The 20,416-nt window shown below is 38.3% G+C and overlaps 1 protein-coding gene across 1 annotated transcript in view; it reads left to right on the forward strand.

The window, feature by feature from the left end:
- Positions 1–12: 12 nt before the first annotated feature.
- The window catches only part of DNAH10 (dynein axonemal heavy chain 10), a 59,493-nt gene continuing 39,089 nt past the window's right edge, over positions 13–20,416 (forward strand). The window contains exons 1-26 of the mRNA XM_064522019.1: positions 13–263; positions 589–696; positions 2,104–2,249; positions 3,049–3,154; positions 4,161–4,276; positions 4,748–4,976; positions 5,674–5,831; positions 6,533–6,763; positions 7,421–7,611; positions 8,092–8,290; positions 9,034–9,228; positions 9,873–10,043; positions 10,730–10,906; positions 11,175–11,351; positions 12,026–12,195; positions 12,917–13,068; positions 13,365–13,529; positions 14,233–14,440; positions 15,343–15,499; positions 16,494–16,970; positions 17,469–17,627; positions 17,965–18,081; positions 18,193–18,295; positions 18,529–18,707; positions 19,431–19,642; positions 19,942–20,098. Of these exons, the coding sequence (XP_064378089.1) occupies positions 32–263; positions 589–696; positions 2,104–2,249; positions 3,049–3,154; positions 4,161–4,276; positions 4,748–4,976; positions 5,674–5,831; positions 6,533–6,763; positions 7,421–7,611; positions 8,092–8,290; positions 9,034–9,228; positions 9,873–10,043; positions 10,730–10,906; positions 11,175–11,351; positions 12,026–12,195; positions 12,917–13,068; positions 13,365–13,529; positions 14,233–14,440; positions 15,343–15,499; positions 16,494–16,970; positions 17,469–17,627; positions 17,965–18,081; positions 18,193–18,295; positions 18,529–18,707; positions 19,431–19,642; positions 19,942–20,098 (4,692 nt within the window). The 5' untranslated portion in view covers positions 13–31. The remainder of the gene's footprint in view (positions 264–588; positions 697–2,103; positions 2,250–3,048; positions 3,155–4,160; positions 4,277–4,747; positions 4,977–5,673; positions 5,832–6,532; positions 6,764–7,420; positions 7,612–8,091; positions 8,291–9,033; positions 9,229–9,872; positions 10,044–10,729; positions 10,907–11,174; positions 11,352–12,025; positions 12,196–12,916; positions 13,069–13,364; positions 13,530–14,232; positions 14,441–15,342; positions 15,500–16,493; positions 16,971–17,468; positions 17,628–17,964; positions 18,082–18,192; positions 18,296–18,528; positions 18,708–19,430; positions 19,643–19,941; positions 20,099–20,416) is intronic.

Here is a 20,416-nt window from a genome sequence, read left to right on the forward strand (position 1 = left end):
GCCACCGGGCGGCGTCGGTGGGGCCGCCGCCATGAGCCTGGACGATGTGCGGGTGCAGTGGCTGCGGGACCGGGTGCTCGGCGCCCTGGGGCTGGCCGACCCGGCGCCTTTCGAGGAGCTGCTGAGCCGCGGCGACGGCGAGGAGGCCCGCGCCGTGCTGCGCTTCCTCAACCGCGGCGAAGAGGACGACGAGGACGATGCGGCCGCCGCGCTGCTGCTGCTGCGGGCCGAGCGGCGCCCGCCCGACAGCGAGGAGGCGGCGGGTGAGGCCCCCGCCATTTCGCGCGCCCCCCCCCCCGCCATTTTGCGCCCCCTCCCCACCATTCCCCCCCCCCCCGCCATTTCCCCCGCTGTCCTTCCCTCCGCTGCCCCAGCTCCCTTTCTCCCCCTGGGGCTCCCGTTTGCCCCATCTCCAAGTCCTGACCCTGTTCCCTGCCTCCTCCTGCCCTTGGGCTCTGCCTGCCCCCCTCCCAGCCCCTTTTCCCCCACCTGTCTGCTCTCCTCTTGTGCCCCCGGCAGGGATTTGCGCTGTCCCTGCTGCGGGGTGGCTGCATCGTGCTTTTCCTCCCGTTCTGTGTGTGCGCGCAGACGCAGGCAACGAGCATGAGTTTGAAGATGAGCAGGAGGAGGAAGGCTTGGATGACTTCTTTCCTGAAGAGTTGACCGAAACGGCCTCCCCTGCGACCTTGGAAGGAAGTAGGTGGTGTGGGTGGCCAAACCGTGCTCGTCGCAGGCCTCGCTGTGGCAGGGGCTCGGCCTGACCCACTGACGCGCTCCTAGAGCAGAGCAGCTCCCGCGGGGTCGGGAACATCGACAGCCTCTGTTCCCAGGAACGCAGATCGGATTTTGTGGATAGGGTCCTAGGCAGCACGAATGGCAAATTCATGTTTTCTCAAGAGCTTCTGCGTCAGGGTGTTCCTTTGAAAGACACTTTTCTCAGTTTGACTCTCATCTTTTCCAAACTGACAGAGACTGACTGGGATGAACAGCCATTCTTTCGCTGTCTTAAGAGCTGCAAGCTCTTTTCTTTATTTTGATGTAGTTTAATGAGAATAAAAATGGGTCCTTAGAAAGCTAAGATCAGTCCAGTACTTTAGCCTCATGATTGCACAGAAGCGTTTAAGGAAAAGTGGAAAAATAAAGGAAAAGTGATAGAAGGGATGTCAAAGAGTATAATGATTCTCTGTGGCTCAGATGCCCAATTCTCTTCTCTGCTGTCGATATCCATGTAACTTTCATAACCTTCTGAAAGAATTATTTGTAGAAGCAAGGGATCAGGACCTGATATTTTCTATTCATAAAAGAATTTTGTTCATACTGTGCGAAAAAGATAGGACCACCAAAGTTAAGTGATGATGTCTGGCCTGTATGTAAGTGGACTAGAGGAAAGATACAGTCCTATACCCCTCCTACACCTCTGAATGGATGCAGCTGCAATGCTGCAAGTTAATGCTCAAAAGAGACAGAATTATTGTTGCTTGATAATAATATCAGCACACAAAAGGGCATGACCTTTCCAGCTGCAGGTGTGACTGAGCCTTTTCCACTCCTTTTAAGTGCCTAGAAGCCTGTGCTGAAAGGGGAAGAAGACATGCTGCACTTTTCAAAATACGGTGTAGAATACTGCTCCTTGACCGGCCTTAGAAGTCATGCGGTTGTTTCTGTGTTACAGTGCCTTCACCATGACTTTTTGGGCATGCCATATGTACAGATGTTTTCCCAGCACAGTTCAGGGTGACAAAACCTTTAATTGTTTGCAAGATTTATTTTGCAAAGTGCTTTCATATTGAAACGCATTAACCTACTTATTTTATTGTTAAGAAATCATTTGTGTTAGAAAAAGCTGATAAGGAGGTTGTAAATAAAGCCCCATTAGCTGTAAAATGCAGCAAAGTCACTTGCGTGTTTGGATCAAATCCTTCAGCAATGGTGCGGCGGAAAATGTATGATTAACACCAAGACTGGATGACTGGTTGGTGAAAGATGGTGCTGAAGATGGATAAAAATACCTAGTCATTTATTCTGAGAAGATAATTGGAAGGATCTGTCTTAAATGCACAGAATACCTGTTCTTTAATTGAGTTTTTTTGTGCTTTTTCTTAGGGATGACTCAGAAAAGCAAGACACCTCTTCTGGAATCTTCAGACGATATAAGTGTGCAAGGTTGCATATCAGCTCGCTCTGTTGGGTCTGAATTGAGTGATCTGGAGCAAAGATTTGTGACTGAAAGTATGGAACGCATACCTGAGGTAAGACTGTTGTATTTCACTGTTATTTTGGGGATATGAAAATGCTGGGTTTTGGATGTGAATGTTTCAGTAAAACTGATGGGGAAGTTAAAGAGGTACAATTCAGAACAAGTACTGAGAACAGAACAGAACATTTTGCAAGAATGGGAATTTCCTTCTGAAACCAATGGTCTGTGGTGTCCGCCACAGCCTTTGACATTGGCTGACATGGCATTGCAAAGGAAATTTACTTGGCAAAATGCTACATTTTCAGTGAAGAAGTGCAGTAGTGAGTTATATACCACGTCAGCTATTCCCGGAGTTGCTTGCAACAGGAAAGTTGCAGTTAGAATAATTGCTAGATAAAAATACCATGGGAAGAGCACGTAAGGGACAGTGAGCAAAGGCTTTTGTACCTCTATTCTTTTACCTAATTAGATGATGTTTGGGCTTTTGAACAAAACTTGATTTATGACTGAGATGCAGGTGGAAGGGGGTAGATGCCTGTTCTCAGAAAGACATGATTGGGGGCATTTAAGTGTGTTCCTTTCTCTTATTTAAGATTTTCAGCACTAATACTATTAGTCTCATTAGCCTGGAAATTAACATTCCTTCCAAAGCTAATGATTTTTACTGTTAGGTTTGTGATTTTTAACATTTAATTTTTGTTAGTGGTTTATTTGGACATCAATATGAACATAACGTGCGTAGAGCTGGAATGATTCTGTCCCACTGCTCACAGTAGACAAACATGTTCTTGCTGCTAAGAAATGTGGTGGCAAACAGTAATAGTCATATTCTTTTTCATTTTCTGTTCCAGTTAACAAAACAGAAGGTTGACAATGTGTATTTCTATGTGGCTCTTGATGAAATTCCTGAAGAATTTATGTCGGGTGATATTGTATACTTTCTGAGAGACCCCAAAGGTATTTGCCCTGAATAACCGCTGCCTCTGCACTTTCGATATTTGCATTAAAAAGCACTTCAGACTGAGAAAAGGTAGTAGTGACTGAGATATAGGATAGTGCATGTCCAGGTTAATTACCTGGGCAGGAATAGTCTCAGAGTAAAACCAGGAAACTAGGAATGTTTTTTATTTCAAATTTATGGAAAGTTACTTAGCTTGCATGTTTTGCCAAGAGGGATGAAACTTTGATGCTGCTCTCAGGGGAATTAAGAAGATTTAGTTACTACGGCTGTGTAAAGTATGTTGTGGATGAAGAGCTGTGTCCGAAAGTTAGGCCGTAAGGTGGTGATAAGCACAACTGAAGGATCAGTCCTCCTGACCCAACTCGAATTTGGATACACAATAGCAGCATATGAAATAAAGATTTTATTCTGATAGTTCATACTTTGTCATAAAAGCAATGACAACAGTCACCTATTTCCAGGAATTATCAACTGTCAATGTTAACTCTAATTTAGTGCCGGAGACTGGCTCCAGCTTCAGTGTTTATGGGGGCTCACCAAAGAGCAACATGCATGGTTTTAGGCTACAAAGTATTTTGTATGTGTCTGTTTTTTTCAGTTTTTATAGAAGTGGGAAATTGGACCAAAAAAGAACATGATGGTAATACATTTGGTCATTTTTGGCAGTTCTGTGCAGGATTTTCCTGGTCTCTCTGTAGAATAAGTTTGAATCAAGGCCTCTGTTTTGTTTGAACAGAAAACCACTGCTGAACTATAAGGCTGGCCTGCAAAACTTAGATGACAAATCTTAAATATTTGTTTACCCCTTTTGAAAAGGCATGTACACTATTCAAACTAGCACTAATTTTTTGAAGTGACTTGCATCAAACCTAGTTTATTACGAATACAGTTTATTTTTTGGAGTTCTAACTACTGTTTCTTTGTTATGAGAAAAAAACCTTTACGGTATTGCTTTCTGTATCAAATAATTAGATTTATGCTAATTCTTTGTATACTGTTTAGAAACGATTACTGAACCTAATGACCTGACTGAAGCTAATGAGGTTCTTCCTAAAATGATAGAGTTTGGCATGCTGACTGATCACACTCTTTTGATGTTAAAGAATGTCTTCTCACAGGTAAATGTGTTATGATTTTTGTGTCTGATGTCTTGAGTGTTTCTGTGAGTGATTTACCTATTTAGTATTCTTCTAACCACATGGATCGTTCATAAATATTTATATTTACTGAGTGAGCTTCATTTGTCAAAATGAAGTTTGTGTTAATATTCAGTTTAAATTTTAGTTTCCTAAATTTTTGTGAAGATGTGGAGACAGGGATTATTCATTGAATTGCCTGATCCTGCCTGAGTGATATTTAAAAATGTGACAACAGATACCTTTATTTTTGTACTGATGGACTTTTGTGAAAGCACGTTGAAGCTACTCCCCTGTAGAGCTTGAGGCAGAGAGAATGATGCTAAAGAGCTGATATGGAGAGAGATGCACTTAAACTAAGTTTAGAACAGCCTTAAGTGAATTGCTAGTAAGGTGACTCGATATTTTTTTTGATGATAATCCTCTAATTTATGGTACCTGTTTGCATTGTAGGTGTTTTTGCCTATTCTCTCCTATAATCAACAGCAGGCTGAGGAAGCTTTCTTTCATCCAGATAGTGAAAAAACAGATTCTGAAAAAAGGAATTTAGCTGAGACTGAGGTTGCAGAAAGGAAAGAACAGCCTGTGGAATACTGTAATATTAAGATAATGAGGAACGAGTTCCTAATGCACATGCAAAAATTTTTAAGCCATATTCAACGGACAATACAACAAATTGAAGGCAAGTATTCTGCCTTTGCCAGCACTCTGCTGTTTAAAGTACATGACAGTAGAAAGAGGTTCACCTAGGAATGGCTTTGTTTAGAATGCCAAATACATACAGTTTCTGGGGAAGCTCCAGATCTGATTAAAGTTTCTCGTCACTATGACAGTAACATTTTTATTGCCTTAAACATAGCAGACAATATGGGGAAACGGACCAAATCAGTGATGAATATTCTTGCAGACAGCCTGGAGTAAGAAAGGAGAGAGGATAAACATGCCTCATTGCTTGCCAGTGTCCATGGCACTTAGGCCATAGCAGGATATAGGAAATGGTAGACCAAATCAGATTTTCACATGTTCTTTAGTATCTGTTCTCTAACAGGGGCTAGTGTCATACCATTGAGGAGGGTGTAATGGCCTACAATAGGCAGACTGATAATCTTCTTCAACGAAGTCCCAACCCTGATTCTTAATAGTTTGAGAGCTGGTTAAGGCTTGAAAACGGAGGGCTTTTAAATTATTTCCAGAAATATCTTTGTTTGCACTGTGTTAACTCTGAAGCAACTGGACATGTTTTGCCATATTGTCAAATGGCAGAGCAGCTGGTATGTTATCTGTTCTCCAGACAGAAGGTGTAAGCTGTTTCTGATATTTTACTTTAATGATGCTAATGGAACAAGGTAGTTAATTTTAGGTGCGTTTTCTTCCAATAGGAGAGATTAAACTGGAAATACCAGATATAAATCTAGATGGAGAAGTGACTGTTCTTGCCGCAGTTCCAGAAGTGGTTGAAACCCTGGAAAGTTATGCAATGACCTGGCAAAAATTAATATCCGCAGCTATAGAGGAACAACTGAAAAAGGTCCCACAGGTAATGTTGCCCATAACACCAATGTTGTTTTACTCCCAGTGATATTTCTTCGTTCTCCACAGGAACCTTGGGCAAGGATTTGTGCTCATTTTTAATCTGTCTTCATGTTTGATCGTTGAAAGCCCATTTGTTAATTCATGTGAAGGAGAACAAAGGTAGTGAGGAACTGAGTGAGTCTGGGAAACGGAATATAAAGCAATTCACTGCAAATCCTGTCCAGATTGGAAACTGTGGAAAGCTGAGGCACTTTCATTAGCTGCACTCTTACTTCTAAAACCTGTGAGATTGCCATGAAATATTAAAAACTGCAGTGAAATTTTGTTAAAATACAGCACTGTATTTTCCCTTGGACCGTCATCTCTTGCAAAGCAAAAAATTGCAAATGTAAGACTCTGATTCTGCAAACAGTTATACATACGAATAATCTCATTAAAAGTGATGAGACATTTCACATCTACAAAGTGTGTAAGCATTTGCAAGCTTAGGGTCTTCAGCTCCAATTCTGGGATATACTCCCTATGAGCAATTCCTCAGCCTGTGTAAAACCCTTTTGATTTCAAGCATCATCTTCTGTGTGGTATTTTTTTCATTATTGATTCACATCTGTCTTCCGTCAGTATACAGCATATTGAAAAGAGAATAAATACAGTTCTTTCATAAAGATAATCTACAATTTCTATTTTATTCCTCATTACTTGTAGGGTAATGGTCCACTTGCAGAAATTGATCTCTGGCGTGAAAGAAATGCTACCTTAAGTGCTCTTTCTGAACAGATAAAGCTGCCAGAAGTGAAAAAAATCTTGTCAGTACTACAAGAAGCTGAATCTGAGCATATTGAAAGTTTACAGAATGTCTTAACTGATCTCCGAAAACATCATCTGGAAGCTCTAGATAACGTTAGGTTTCTTTCAACTCTTGAGCGCCATTTAAAGGTATGTATCTCTAAGAAAACTTTGGGAAGTTCTAGCAGTAGTTATCTCAGTTTGGCTTCTCTGTTGATATAATCACAACTTGTTTATTTTTTCTTTTTATCAGCAATAAAGGTATACTCTAGATTTTTATATTTAATCAAAATAGGTGTGCTTATTTTGTTTGAGATACAGTTGTCCTAGTACTGGAAAGTAGAAGTAAGTACAGAGCTGTGAACAGCTTGATTTATTAAATCACAGCCTTCAGAGCGTTAGATAGGATAGCTGAATTAATAAAAACAAGGTTTCTCTGCTCTATTTTTGAGCTAGCTTCTATCGCTAGTTACAGCTGATGTCTCTTGTTAAGAGCTGTTGAAGATCATTCAAGCATCCGCATGGAGAGCTGTGCCAAAACCAAGCTTGGGGCATCTTGTACAGAAAACAGAAAATTAATAAAATAGCACCTAATAAGCATTCAGAGCAATAGATGCAGATCTGTATACCCATAACCATCTATGTAATTTAGATTCATCAGGGTTTTTGCTTGACTGGTTATCTATTTACTAATGTCATGGATTTTCTTAACACCCAAGTATTTATAGAATAAATACTGGTTTATAGAATATATATCTGTATATTTTCATGACAGCTTATTCACAATGTTTATAATACGCTTAATAGAATTTGACGCATGGCACTGGGTTTAATGTTGTGTTGGATACAATTCCTTCACTGATGAATGCCCTGAGAATGGTATGGATTATCTCACGACACTACAACAAGGATGAGAGGATGGTACCGCTCATGGAACGAATTGCATGGGAAATTTCAACAAGGGTGTGCAAAGTTGTGGATTTACATACACTGTTTAAGTAAGTACTGGATTCTTCTTTAGCTAGGCTGTACTTATAAAAAGCTTTGTTTTACAGGAAGTACAGTAGATAACAGTTTCATCAAATAATTTCAGTGTTTTTTACCATCTGAAATTGTATTAGAAAAACTTAAATGTCAGTTTATTTTATAACTTGCATACATTACTGAATCAGCCCTGAAAAAATGGATGCTTGTCCTCTTTTGTCTTGAAGCGGCATAAATAAATAATACCAATAAATTCAATAGAATTATAGTGGTACAAAAGTGGCATAAATGTCATCAAAATCAATCCTGAAATAGTATCTCCTTTCAAAATCAGTCCTGCTGAAAATGAAGACCTCACAACTATATTAAGTTTTGCCTAGGTCTTCTGTATTTAGAAGCTGCTAAACCAGGGTGTATAAATCCAATTGAGAAATCATTTTCTAGCCATAGTGTTTCTATCTATGGTCTCTTAACTATTTTGATTTGGTTAATAGGGAGGATAGAACTGCTGCGAAAAACAAAATAACAGAAGCTAAAAGCACCCTTGAAGAATGGAAGAAATCTTATTTTACTGTTCGTGCCCAAATTGAAGCATCAGGAAGAGAGCAACGTTGGGAATTTGACCGAAAACGTTTATTTGAAAAAACAGATTATATGGCTTCAATCTGTCAAGATCTGTATGATACTTTGCAGGTAGTAATATATACAGTAATAGAGAGAAGGACTGTGTAATCAGTTTCTTCTTTTGTAGAGGGGATCCTTCTGCGTTACATTTGTTGAAGTGTTAACAGCCTTTAAGAGTATTTTTTCATGTGTGTTTAATCTTAATACCTGAACAGTGCCTTTGATTTCAACAAAGCTACATTTATGCTTCAGATGAAATAAGTACTTACATCTTAGGATACTTGTTGAGGGAATGAATTACTGTGTACACTGCTGTTATCAATATACAAACTTGCACCAAGTGTTTCACAGATTTGCCATTTTTATAGTTTGTTAGTTTAATGATATCGTTTTAGATAAAATAGTAAGTGTAGTATTATATAAAATTTGACTATATATGAATTGGCGTATCAATTGCAGGATAACTTACATGAATGGATAGATGCTATATTTAGGTCCATTTAAGGCAGGCTGACTAGAAATATTAATAGTCCATCAGTTGTTCATCAGATGCTATAGACTGTGTATGTAAAAACCCTAGTGGCATAAAAAGAAGTAATAACTCGACATTATCTGTGTAACAACTGCAGTGTTGGGCCTGTACAGTTTTTTTTTCAATAAAACTACTTAGAATCTTTTATAGGAATATACAGAGCAAGAATCGATTATTCTCTAGGTTATTGTTATTTTTTAAAGGAAGTAATAACAGAAGGATAACAGTTATATAGCAGGAAAAAAATAAAGCTTTCTGGTATGTTCTTCCAAATGAACAGGTCATTGAAGAGTTTTATAATATATTTGGTCCTGAACTCAAAGCTGTTACAGGTGATCCAAAGCGTATTGATGATGTATTGAGAAGAGTAGATGGACTGACTAGTCCTATGGAGCAACTGACTTTTGACCCTTTTAGCATCAAATGTGCACATCAGTGGAAATTTGTTATGGAAGAATTTAAAGGAGAGGTTTCAGTAAGTGTCACATATTGTGATTTTCTTTTTCTTGTATTACTTCCTATATAGAAATTCCTTTCAGAATGTCAGCGCTTTCATTTAAAGAAAATATAATTTTGCAACATAAAAGAATAAATGAATAAATACATAAATGAAAATGTGAAGAATTTGACCAAATTTTTAAGCAAGTATTTTGTTTTCAAGTTGTTTTTGCTTGTAGTTCTACTTTATTTTGTGAACTGGTGAAACACGTTCTTTGTTCGTTGGCAGAATTGCTACAGTGTGAACAGAGGCTGCATATGACCCCTCTGTACTCATGTGCTGACATATCTCAATCATGTCCCTCAAAGAAGTAAAACTTTCTTTTCTGGATTCATTCAGCCCTTCACCCCTCAGCTAGCATACCCACAAAGCACAGATTGTTATGATACTTTTTGCGACTTACATTCCTGCCCTGTAGACACTGGGTTAACACTAATTTCCTGTGACTTACTGGAAAGCCATCCATCGGTTTGTTAATGATTTATAATACAGAGACTTGTAAAAATATGCTTGACCACTACTATAAAAAGGTATTTTCATTTTGTCTTCCCTTCTTGGTTTTGCAAGGTAAACCTCTAAGTGACAGGATTTCTTGGCCTTCTTCCTTTATGTTTGTTTAGGTTATTGAAGAAGAGGCCAAAAACTTTGTTGATGAATCCTTTAAGACCCTTCGGTCAGCAGAAGCTGCATTTGACATGCTGTTAAACTTTAAACACATCCGCTCTCGTGAAGCCATTAATAAGCAGATGATGATGAAGTTCAATGATATTTTGGACCAATATTGTAAAGAGGTATTTAATTTAAGGATTTCTTAAGGAGTACACAAAGCTCTTTACCTAGTAAAAATCATAAATCTGTGTATAAATCTATCTGAACATGTATATAGTGTCATTCATCATCTGAAGGACTCGCAAGTTTTTAAAGATAAGCATAACAGTTGTTCTCACTTTTTCTCAGCTTGTAAGAGGAGTGACATGGTTAATTTGCTGAAGTGCATATGTATATATCTCTATATATGTGTAGAGCCAAAGGATGTTTGCATGCTATTTGTGCAGGTTTGGGTGTAGCAAAGCTTGTGGCTTTAACTTGTGGATGAGAGTACTCTTCCTGAGAAAAGTCCATCTTTCACACTCTAGACCTTTCTTGTGCTGGAACAAGTTCATGGTACTACCAAAAGGTCTCAGAGATCAACAGTGAAGGCAGAAATAATTTCTGACTTGCCTGTATGTTGGAAAGCTTTCGATATCACAGCATTTTTCTTGGTGTTTCAAAGAACATTGAGTTTACCAATAAAATACCTTCTCACAGAAAACGTGCACAACAGCAATTCCCCAAAACACAGAAAGGAAAACATTCAGTGTAATGCAATTAATAGAAACAAAAGATGCATGAAAAAAAATTGTTTTTATCTGCTGTTGGAATTAGCTTCAGAGATTTGCTTTGAAGTGATTCTTTGCAACATTTTATTGTCTTCTAGGTTGGAAATGTTAAGCAGATCTTTATTCAGAACCTCAAAAATCCTCCTCTGTGCAAGAATCATCCTCCAGTGGCTGGAGCAATATACTGGTCTCGATCCCTTTTCTATCGGATTAAACACACTATTATTCGATTTCAAGAAGTAGAGGAGTTGTTTGCTAGTGAACGTGGAAAGGAAGTATGTTGGTTCTATTGCTGTTTAATGAAGGAGGAAACACTCTCCTCATGCCTTTATTCTGAGGATGTGAAAGTGCTCCAGTGTGAGCTGAAGTTCCAAAAATGTCTTTGCACATAGTGATACGTGTTATAAATGGGAGGCTGATTGGGACCTTCCCAGTGACTCGTGGATAGGCAGTGACAGAATCAGTAATAGAATTCAAGAGCCTAAATTCTCCATCAGCTACATTAATTACAAGGCTTTACTTGCCCTGTATTTTTCTTTCTAGGTAAAACAAATATATCTTCAAGTGGCCAAGAAGATGAAAGAGTATGAAGATCAGAAGTATGATCAGTGGAGAGATGTGACAGAACAGATACTCCCACAACTATTGAAAAAAACTCTGCTGACTAAAGTTGTTTCTGCTGGGGCTATAACACATACTAACCCAGAGACTTCTGAGCAGGTGAGAGACAGGAAGGTAAAACACCAGACTTCTCTGTGGGAAAGAATTGAAATAAATTTGATGGTCAGTGAGATTTTTCGAAGAGTGATGTTTTAAGGAGGGATACAGTTTTTGGAAGGAAGATTTCAGTAGTTCTGAACTCAGAATTGTTTGTGGTCCTTCATAGGACATTTGTTGCAGTTGCTGAATGACCTGGCAGATGGATGGATGTTGTTTCTCTGTGTGTTTCTTTGTACTGTAATTCCTATTAATTCTTAGTATTTGCTGCAACGTCTTTGGGACATTACAGCAGTATTTGGGACTGAAGTTAGGTAGAGGTAGGTTCCCAGGAGAGATCCTGCAGAACGCCATTCTAATTAATCATTTGCTTGACTATGAACTTCCTCTGGGCTTTCTGTTATAACTGATTGCAGCAATATGTAAACAATGGTGATTTGGTTAGTTTCTTGTAATCAGCTTTCACTGAAGAGGTAGTTGTGTTTAATTTCTGAAATTAGAAAGCTGAGTTTGCTATCTTAATTTTAAAGGCATTTTCACAAGCTCTGAATGTCAGCCATTCTGTCCGACTTTTGCCAACTGCCTTATCAAATATCCGTGAGAGTTAGCTTTTTCCTTGCTTTGTAACAATTTGTTGTTCCCCTCCTTTCTGCTTCTCTTCCTTTCTTGTATTGTAGAGCTCTGTAACAGATGAGCCTGTCACCACAGAGAAAACTGTCCATTTCAGTGTGAATTTTTCTCCCAGACTCCAAGAGATTATCAGCGAAACGAAGTACATGGAACAAATGGGATTTCCAGTCCCAGAAATGGCAAGAAACGTAGCATTACAAGAAGACAAATATCTCAGGTAAGGCTATAACTGAATACCTCCTCCCCTTCAGTTTTATGGCAGTGTTTCAAGTTATTTGACTCTGAAACAGAATGGGCCCTGAGTCATCAAATTTTGGAAATACAAGATTTCTTAATGATTTATTTTTCATGAGTAAAATTACTAATGGCCACTTTACATTAGTAATCTTTTCTCTGGCGCTGTCTGCATCTTTCTCTCTGTGACTGTTATACAAATAAACATCTATCAAAACTTGCAAGAAAAACAAGGAAAGAAAGAAGTTTGTTTTGCAATGAATTGTTAGTGCCATTCAGATTTCAGGTCACATTCAAGGTCACTTTCTTCTTGTGCAGCCGTGGACAGTCACTTTGTCCCAAATTGTCACAGACATTTAGGCACATAAATATGCAGATAACAGTCCCAACTGGCTGTTAAAGATCACCCATTGGGTTCATTTATGTGCTTCAAACTGAGGCTGTCTTAAATACTTCTGGGTTGGGTCTGGAGGAGTTGGTCTAGTTACAGATGGAGCCATATGGAATCTTTCTTTGGTTTTCAATGGGAAATGAACTGGATTTATAATCAATAAATATTCAGTGATTAATTTGTTCATATTTTGTTTTATATAGAGGTCTGAATAGGATGATGTGAGCGAGCTGCACTTTGATCTGTGTTCAGATCTCTATTTCCAGACAATCCTGATTTTTATGTTTTCTGACGTGCTTTTCACCCTCATTAGGTACATAGATGGACTGAAAAACATGCTGGATCACTATCATAGATTAATGGGAACATTAAATGAAGCGGAAACCAAGCTTCTTGATGACCATATTCAAGAGCTCTGGAGAGTATTCAGATCAGGACACAGGAGACTGAATTGGAACTCCTTAGGTAACTGAGATGCTATTTTAAAATGGTCCTAGATACTGATTTTCAGTTTTAAAAACCCTCTTTAATTCTTCATTTTATTTTTTGCATCAGATGAGAGCAGTGTATCCCTAAACAGTATATCCCATTGCCACTATCAGAGACAAAATACTGGGTTAGATAGGGTCTGATCTAATCCATCTTTCTGTAGAGTATCAGCTCAGTCTCAGAGATTTAACACATCTAGTTGTGACAGTTTTGATGTGTTGGTGAAAAATTTCATAAGAGAAAGATAACAAATGTTTGTGATTTATTTCAAGGTATTAGTGACTTCATTGTCTGCTGTACACAAGCCATCGGGAAGTTTGAATCGCTTATCCATCAGATTCATAAGACTTCTGAAGACATAAATGACAAACTTCTGTTAATAGAATCAACAAATCTCTTTAAGTCTCCACCTTCAAAAAATGGTGATGAACTTCCTAGTAAGTCTTTATATTTTATATTTTCAGTTCCAAGCTCTATGATGTTTTATTTTGCTCTTTGCCTGCTACTTTGCAATTCTAGTTGCTAAGATCAACCCCCTATAATAGTTTCCAAAGCTAGTTATGGTAATATTTCATGGTGTAACACATGAAGCTACAAGGAGAGCTTCAGTACCCTAAAGCTGACAGTATCAATGAGGGAAACACAGAGGTGGGTATACAAGTAGATCATCTGTGTCTACCTGTGTAGACCTGTGTCTGCCTTGCCTAGCTTTCCCTTGCTTTCTTCTTCCTTCTTGTGTTCAGTAGTGCGGTAGTTAGGGCTGCAGTCTTCACAGAGCGTCAGCAACCATTCCGGGGCATCCGAACTGCAATGGTTTCCTCAGAGGGAAATAGCAGTACAGTGACCTGAAACTGGCATTATCTCTCAGGTCTCCCTGTCACTTGAGTGAACGAGTGATGACCAAATTTCTTACAAAGCTTTGTGAGCTTTAAAGAGGTTACTTTCACATGTAATGGTTGCTATTGAATAATTGATTCCATATCAATTCAGAGGGCTGAAATATTTATAGATCAAGCATTAATAAATGAAAATATTTTATGAAAGATCAATTTCATGTTCACAAATAAAGTCCAGCTAATTATTCAATTTTTCAAATCTGTTAGATCTTTTACAGTTAATGCTATTTTTTATCTTTTGCAGAAGTGAAAGAATTTTTTGAGCATGTTAAGTGTGAAAGAGCAAAAGATGTGGAACACATGGTCAGAAAATATGTTGCTATTGGACCATTGCTAACAAAAGTGGAAGGGTTGGTTGCCAATACAAACAGTGGCAAATCTCCCAAATTATTTTCCTATTATGCATACTGGGAAAATAGGATTTATCAGGTGTTGATGCAGTTAATTCTGAAGTAAGTTGATTGTTTGCTTTAATGAATGTTCTGTCTTTCATCTTCAGGTTTTTCCAGATCTGTTGATCTAAATTCATATATACTGATATTCTGTTTGAACACTTCAGTGATCTGGAGCTTGAGACAGATTTGTATTTGTATTAGCTTTATATGCAAAGACTGGAGAACTGATTACAATGCTAGAGGAGAGACCCTAGTTCTGAGAAAATGGATATTGGCAAGTTGTTGGCAGAAGAGAAAGATAGGATACCTTTTCTGTGGTGTGCATAGTTTGCATATGCCAGCTTTGTTTTTAAAATCAAGGCCTTGTTTTACCAAAAAATACAATGTTGAGAACTTGGCACCTGGGTGCCATAAGCATCGTTATAATGCAGGGAATGTCAGCACAAGGACAAACAAAGGTTTGCTAGGTTATACTTTACCTGTTCAGTAGCAGCTGGGGCCAAGGAGGTTCCTGTGGCAGGATATTATAAAGACTTTTTACAGTATCTCCAACAGAGTATTGCAGGTTGTAGGAGCTTCCTAGACATACTTTCTGCACATGATGCATGTATTTGTAATCTGGTCCATGCTCAGCTGATTTCAGTGTGTTTTCTGTGCTGGAGTGTTGCGTTGGAGCCAGCCATAGTTTCAGGGTCTTTTTGCACCAGGGTATCCTCTTCTGTTCCTTCTAATGGCTTCTTCTGGCCAGTGAAGCTTTTGCATTAAATCAGTCTTAGTGGGACAATTCTGCTCTCAGATACACATCTGGGTTTCCAGCTGAAGTTGGTATTAACTGACTTCAGATGGATCTGCTTACATATCTAAGTGCATAGCTGATAATTGCAGCCTCTTCTGGGCTTTTCCATGGTTGGCAGTACCTGATTATAACTATAACTTTGACATGATTTGTTCTCTCCCAGGAATTTGCAAGCTTTTAATGCCTCCATTGTTGCAAATGTGCCACTGTTCCAAACAGAAACTATTTTGTCTGCTCCTGAGATAATCTTGCAACCTAATGCCAGTGAGATTGACAAAATGACTGTACAATGTATCCGAGACTGTGTTGAAGTAACTAAGGTGATTTTTGATTAAGATTTACTTGTTGCTAGAGTTTCCCTGTTGTCATAATGAGTTACTTTTGCTTTATATTTGGGCAAGTATAAATGACAAAAGGAAGATTTATTTTGCCTTATCTTGAAATCAAAATATTCAGTACATTGTCCTGATTTTACAAACTGTTCTTATTTTACAAAATGATGAGACAGGAAAAAAAATCAGCTTAAATCTTCATACAATTTTTATTCAGGCAAAACTGCTTGTCATTCTTCAGCAGTTTTGCCTGTGTAAGGACCTGATTTGGTTCTATAAATCAGCATACATCGAAAGGAAACATCTTTCAGCTAGCACTGCAGAGGTTGCTTTCTTATAGACTAATAGGTTGGTGGGATAAGGAATGTTGTAGTTTTCTCTGCATTACAGCTCTCCTCAAAAGCAGCAGAACAGTTTTAAAAATGTTGGGAGGGAGCATAGCTGCTGTATTCATCTAGGACAGCAGGTTTGCAGCTGAAGAAATTACCTAGCTTGTTGGCAAAGATGTAGCAATAGTTTCCTGAATGAGTGTGGTTACAATCGGCTTCTTTCCAGAAAGGAAGCCAAAAGTTGTGGCAGCAATCCTGGCCTGTACTGATGGAGAAATGATTCCAAATGTCATCTAAAATGAAAATATTTAGGTCAAGTGTGCTTTCTGCTCTCTGATTTGCTGTTCTGCTCTGTTGCAGCATCCAGCCTGTTTAATCTAGTACTTGATTTTCTGTACAGTGCTATATTGTCCCTTAGCGGTGATTTTAAAAGCAGACTGAATAATGCATGCAATGGTTTTGTTAGGATAAAATTTAGCTCTCATCTCAGGTGTATGGGAAAGTATAACCTCTTTTTTTGCTGTCAGAAAAACAATTGATTTGAGAAATCACTCACACTTCCTACTTAGTCTCCTAAGTAATGATGAACAATTTGATGGATATCATTCTCTTTACAAAGTAATTATTTTTCAACCCTGTCTTGAAAACTCTAGCATTTTGTACGATGGATGCACGGCACATGCATTGAATGCCCTCCTCAGCGGGTTGAGGAGGATGAAGTTATCACCTTGAGTTTTTACAATGACATCTCCCAGAACCCTCTGGTAATTGAGCAGGCTGTTCTCATCACTCAGAATGTCCACAAAGTCCTGGCTTATCTCAGCAATTATTTGAACCGATGGAAGAGGTATCGTCTACTGTGGAAATTAGACAAAGACATAGTCATGGAGAAGTTTGCTGCAAAAAAACCTACTTGTGTTGCCTTTGATGAAAAGTTGCAGTTCTATACGAAGGTAGCTCAAGAAGCGACTCAACAGCCGTTGGTTAAAGACGAGCGGTTTATCAGGCTTCAGCTGGGACCTTTAGCCTACACTGTGCAGGAAAGTGCTAGAGGCTGGGTGATTTCACTTGGAAAGTTGCTTAATGAGTCTGCAAGAGAGGAACTCTTCAGTCTTCAGGAGGAGATTGAGGTAGATGCTTTCAGTTCTTGTTGTCTAATACAGCTAGCACTGAGTAGCAGCTGGTCATATGACCTGCTCTCCCAGTTGATTGAAACTAGCTGGTCATATGACCCGCTCTCCCAGTTGATTGAAACTAGCTGGTGTACTCTGGCGTACTATTCATCAAAGAAATAAGCTGTCACCCTCTGTAGCAGGGAAACAGGAGAGAATAGTGACGTGAAAAAACGGGACTTCTTCTCTCCTCTAGTGGTGAAAAGTTCATACTGGTAATTCTGAAGTTCCGTTTAAACTACTGCTTACAACTTCTATTTTGTTGTAGCAAAAACATCCTTACTGTAGTGGTGTTTACTTTTTACTGATTTCTTTTTCTGATGTTATCTTTATCACAGTGACTAAAAGTGAAAATGAATCTTCGTGTTCTTTACTTGTGGTTTTTGTTTGATTAATAATTATAATTCTGAATTGTTTATTAGTGTTGCTTCTAGAAATTATTTTTGCTTTTTACAGAGATTAGCACAGAATCTTAAGAGACCTCCTGATTCCCTGGAAGATCTCAAATTTGTCCTTGGCACTATTGCGGAGATCAAAGACATGTCCTTCAAGGTGGAACTGAAGTATTTGGACATCCAGGAGAGATATCGAACTCTTGCAATGTACAGTATTCCAGTGAGTGGATGTTATGTCTTGTCTCATAAAACATTTGGAATTCGGGCTAGCGGCACAAATGCCTTACATGGGAATGAATAAATATTTCCCTTTTAAGACATTTTACAGAATCACAGAATCACTGAGGTTTGACGGGACCTCTGGAAATCCTCCAGTCCACCCGCCCTGCTCAGAGCAATATGTCATTTTTAAATGGACATATTGCATTTGTTTAGATCTGATTCAGATCACTTGAGTGCTGTTTTTACGTTTTGCAAATTTAATAATGTGAGCATGCCTTCTTCACTTTCTTATGAGTCATTTTTGCTTGTGTGAGATGTTATTTGTTTTGTTTTAGGTAGCTAAAGAAGAGCAAGAGATGGCTGACAAGATTAAGGAAAAGTGGGAAACTCTCTTATTTGAGGCATCAGAAGTTGATCACAGCCTTGGAAGCATAAAAAGGACATTTACAGAGGTAATATTTGTAATATTGAAAAAATTAGAGGACTTTTACAGAGGTAATATTTGTAACATTGAAAAAAACTAGAAATGGAAAGGCAAACAATTTAAACATTGTTGTCTTTAGATTACGCGACAACAAGTTGGGGACTACAGTAAAGAGATAGCAGATTTCTTCCATAAATTCACGACAGAGGGGCCTGGTGCTGTTGGGGAGGATTTTGATAAAGGTAAGTGGATTAATGTATGTGAAGTGATGTCTTAACCATATTCGTTTTTGGACAATTTTTCAAATTTTATGTTAAATGAGAAAATTGTGATTTCCTTATTAAAATACAAATGGATCAACCAGGAATATGATATTTTTAGTGCTATAACTTCTACAGACTATACAAGTTCTGCCTTATTCGTCCCCCATGATCCATAGGAGTGTTCATTTAGAAAATTTTCTCTCCTTTGCTAGGATTGGAACTCATGGACATTTTTGAAAAAGAAGTGGAAAAACTGGAAAAAAACCATCAGGAATTGGGCAATGCTGAGAAACTTTTTGACTTGCCAATCACATTGTACCCTGAGTTAATGAAAGCACAAAATGATATGAAAAGTCTAACGCAGATCTATGAAATTTATAAATTACAAAGAGTAAGTATTGCACTGTCTATATATATATACGTACACACACACACTCTTACATGCGTGCACGTACAGGCATGTGTATGAAAAGAGGGGAGAGAGAGAGAGACAGAGGGAGAGACTGTGTCGTCCTCTTGTTGCTGTCAACTCTGCTCCTAAGGCTTTGCATGAAATAAACTGTGACCTTTAATTGACTATCACCATGATATAGATTATGATATGATTTAGTGACGATAGTACAGGAGTAAAACAGTACTGAAATAGTGGGCCGAGCACATACTATTATCAGATAGGAACAGATCCTGATTATATTGGGTGGTGTCTTACTGCACAAGAAGTCCTGATGATTTCAGTGGCACTATGTGTACAGGTGACAATGGGTATCTCAGGCCTTAATTAATCTTAAAGAGCTATTTAGTAGGTTTTATTTTTTCAAAATTAAGATAGCCTAACTTTAAGAGCCAGGTTGATCCACTGTAATGTATATTATGGATGTGCTTTCTGTTCTCTGTATTTCCTTTTGATTATTTCTTATACAACTGGTTGTTTTTGGCTATGAATCTCTCTTGGACATGAACCTGTCTCTTCCTTTGTTTGTAAAATGTTAATAGAATTGCATCTACATCCTGCCTGCAGTCTCTAGATCCTATTGTAGTGGGGAAAAAAATAAATTTCTTTTGTCAGAACTAAAAGGGAATGTGATTTTTTTTGTCCTGATGACTTTGCTCCCAGGCAGCTAAAGAGGAATGGTCTCAGACACTCTGGATAAACCTCAACGTCCAGTTTCTTCAGGAAGGAATCGAAGGATTTCTTAAAACTCTTCGAAAGCTGCCCAAACAAGTCCGCAGTATGCCAGTGGCCTTTCACTTGGAAGCAAAAATGAAAGCATTTCGAGACTCCATTCCTTTGTTGCTTGATTTAAAAAATGAAGCTTTAAGAGAAAGGTTTGATTTGATTTATTTAAATCCATTATTTTGTATACAAGGAAGTTTTGTTTGTTTTATTAGAACTTTTAATTTCAGGTACTGGGATCATGCTTTACCTTCTGTTTAATAAACTTGTGTGATAGCATGTAACGAGACTAGGATGGCTAGGATACCTGGTGTATTTAAAGTACTAATTCTTATTAAATAGTAGAATATAAAAATATGGTTTCACTATTATGTATTAAATTACATCTGTTTTCACCTTTACTGTGTCATAGTGCCTGGTACAGTTTTTGATATGTCCGTTTAACACACAGGCATTGGCAAGAGCTTATGGAGAGAACAGGAACAAGTTTTGAAATGACAACAGAAACATTCACTTTGGAGAATATGTTTGCTATGGAGCTTCACAGACATTCAGATGTTATCAGTGAAATAGTTGGAACTGCTGTTAAGGAGCTTAGCATTGAGAAGGTAATTTTAAAAGCCATAATAAAACTAAAAAGACAAAGGTGGCTACAGTCTGTGTCTTTATGTGGGGTATTTATTGGCGTGATAATAAATTCTGTCACCTTCAGAGACCTACTGTGATGTAACTGATGGTAGCTAGATCAATAGCTCGGTTAATGAGCTACTGTATGGCACAGTATCTAGCTATCTTGGCTTTGGTAGCAGTATTTTGGATTTCTATCATTACAATAAGTGAGTTTGGTCTACAAAAAAGGATCCGAAGATGAATTTATTCTGTTTTTGTCATGCTATTTTGGCATAGGCACTTCTTTATAAACCAGA

The sequence above is a fragment of the Dromaius novaehollandiae genome, chromosome 17 (assembly GCF_036370855.1).
Source record: "Dromaius novaehollandiae isolate bDroNov1 chromosome 17, bDroNov1.hap1, whole genome shotgun sequence".
In the NCBI taxonomy this organism is placed as follows: domain Eukaryota; kingdom Metazoa; phylum Chordata; class Aves; order Casuariiformes; family Dromaiidae; genus Dromaius; species Dromaius novaehollandiae.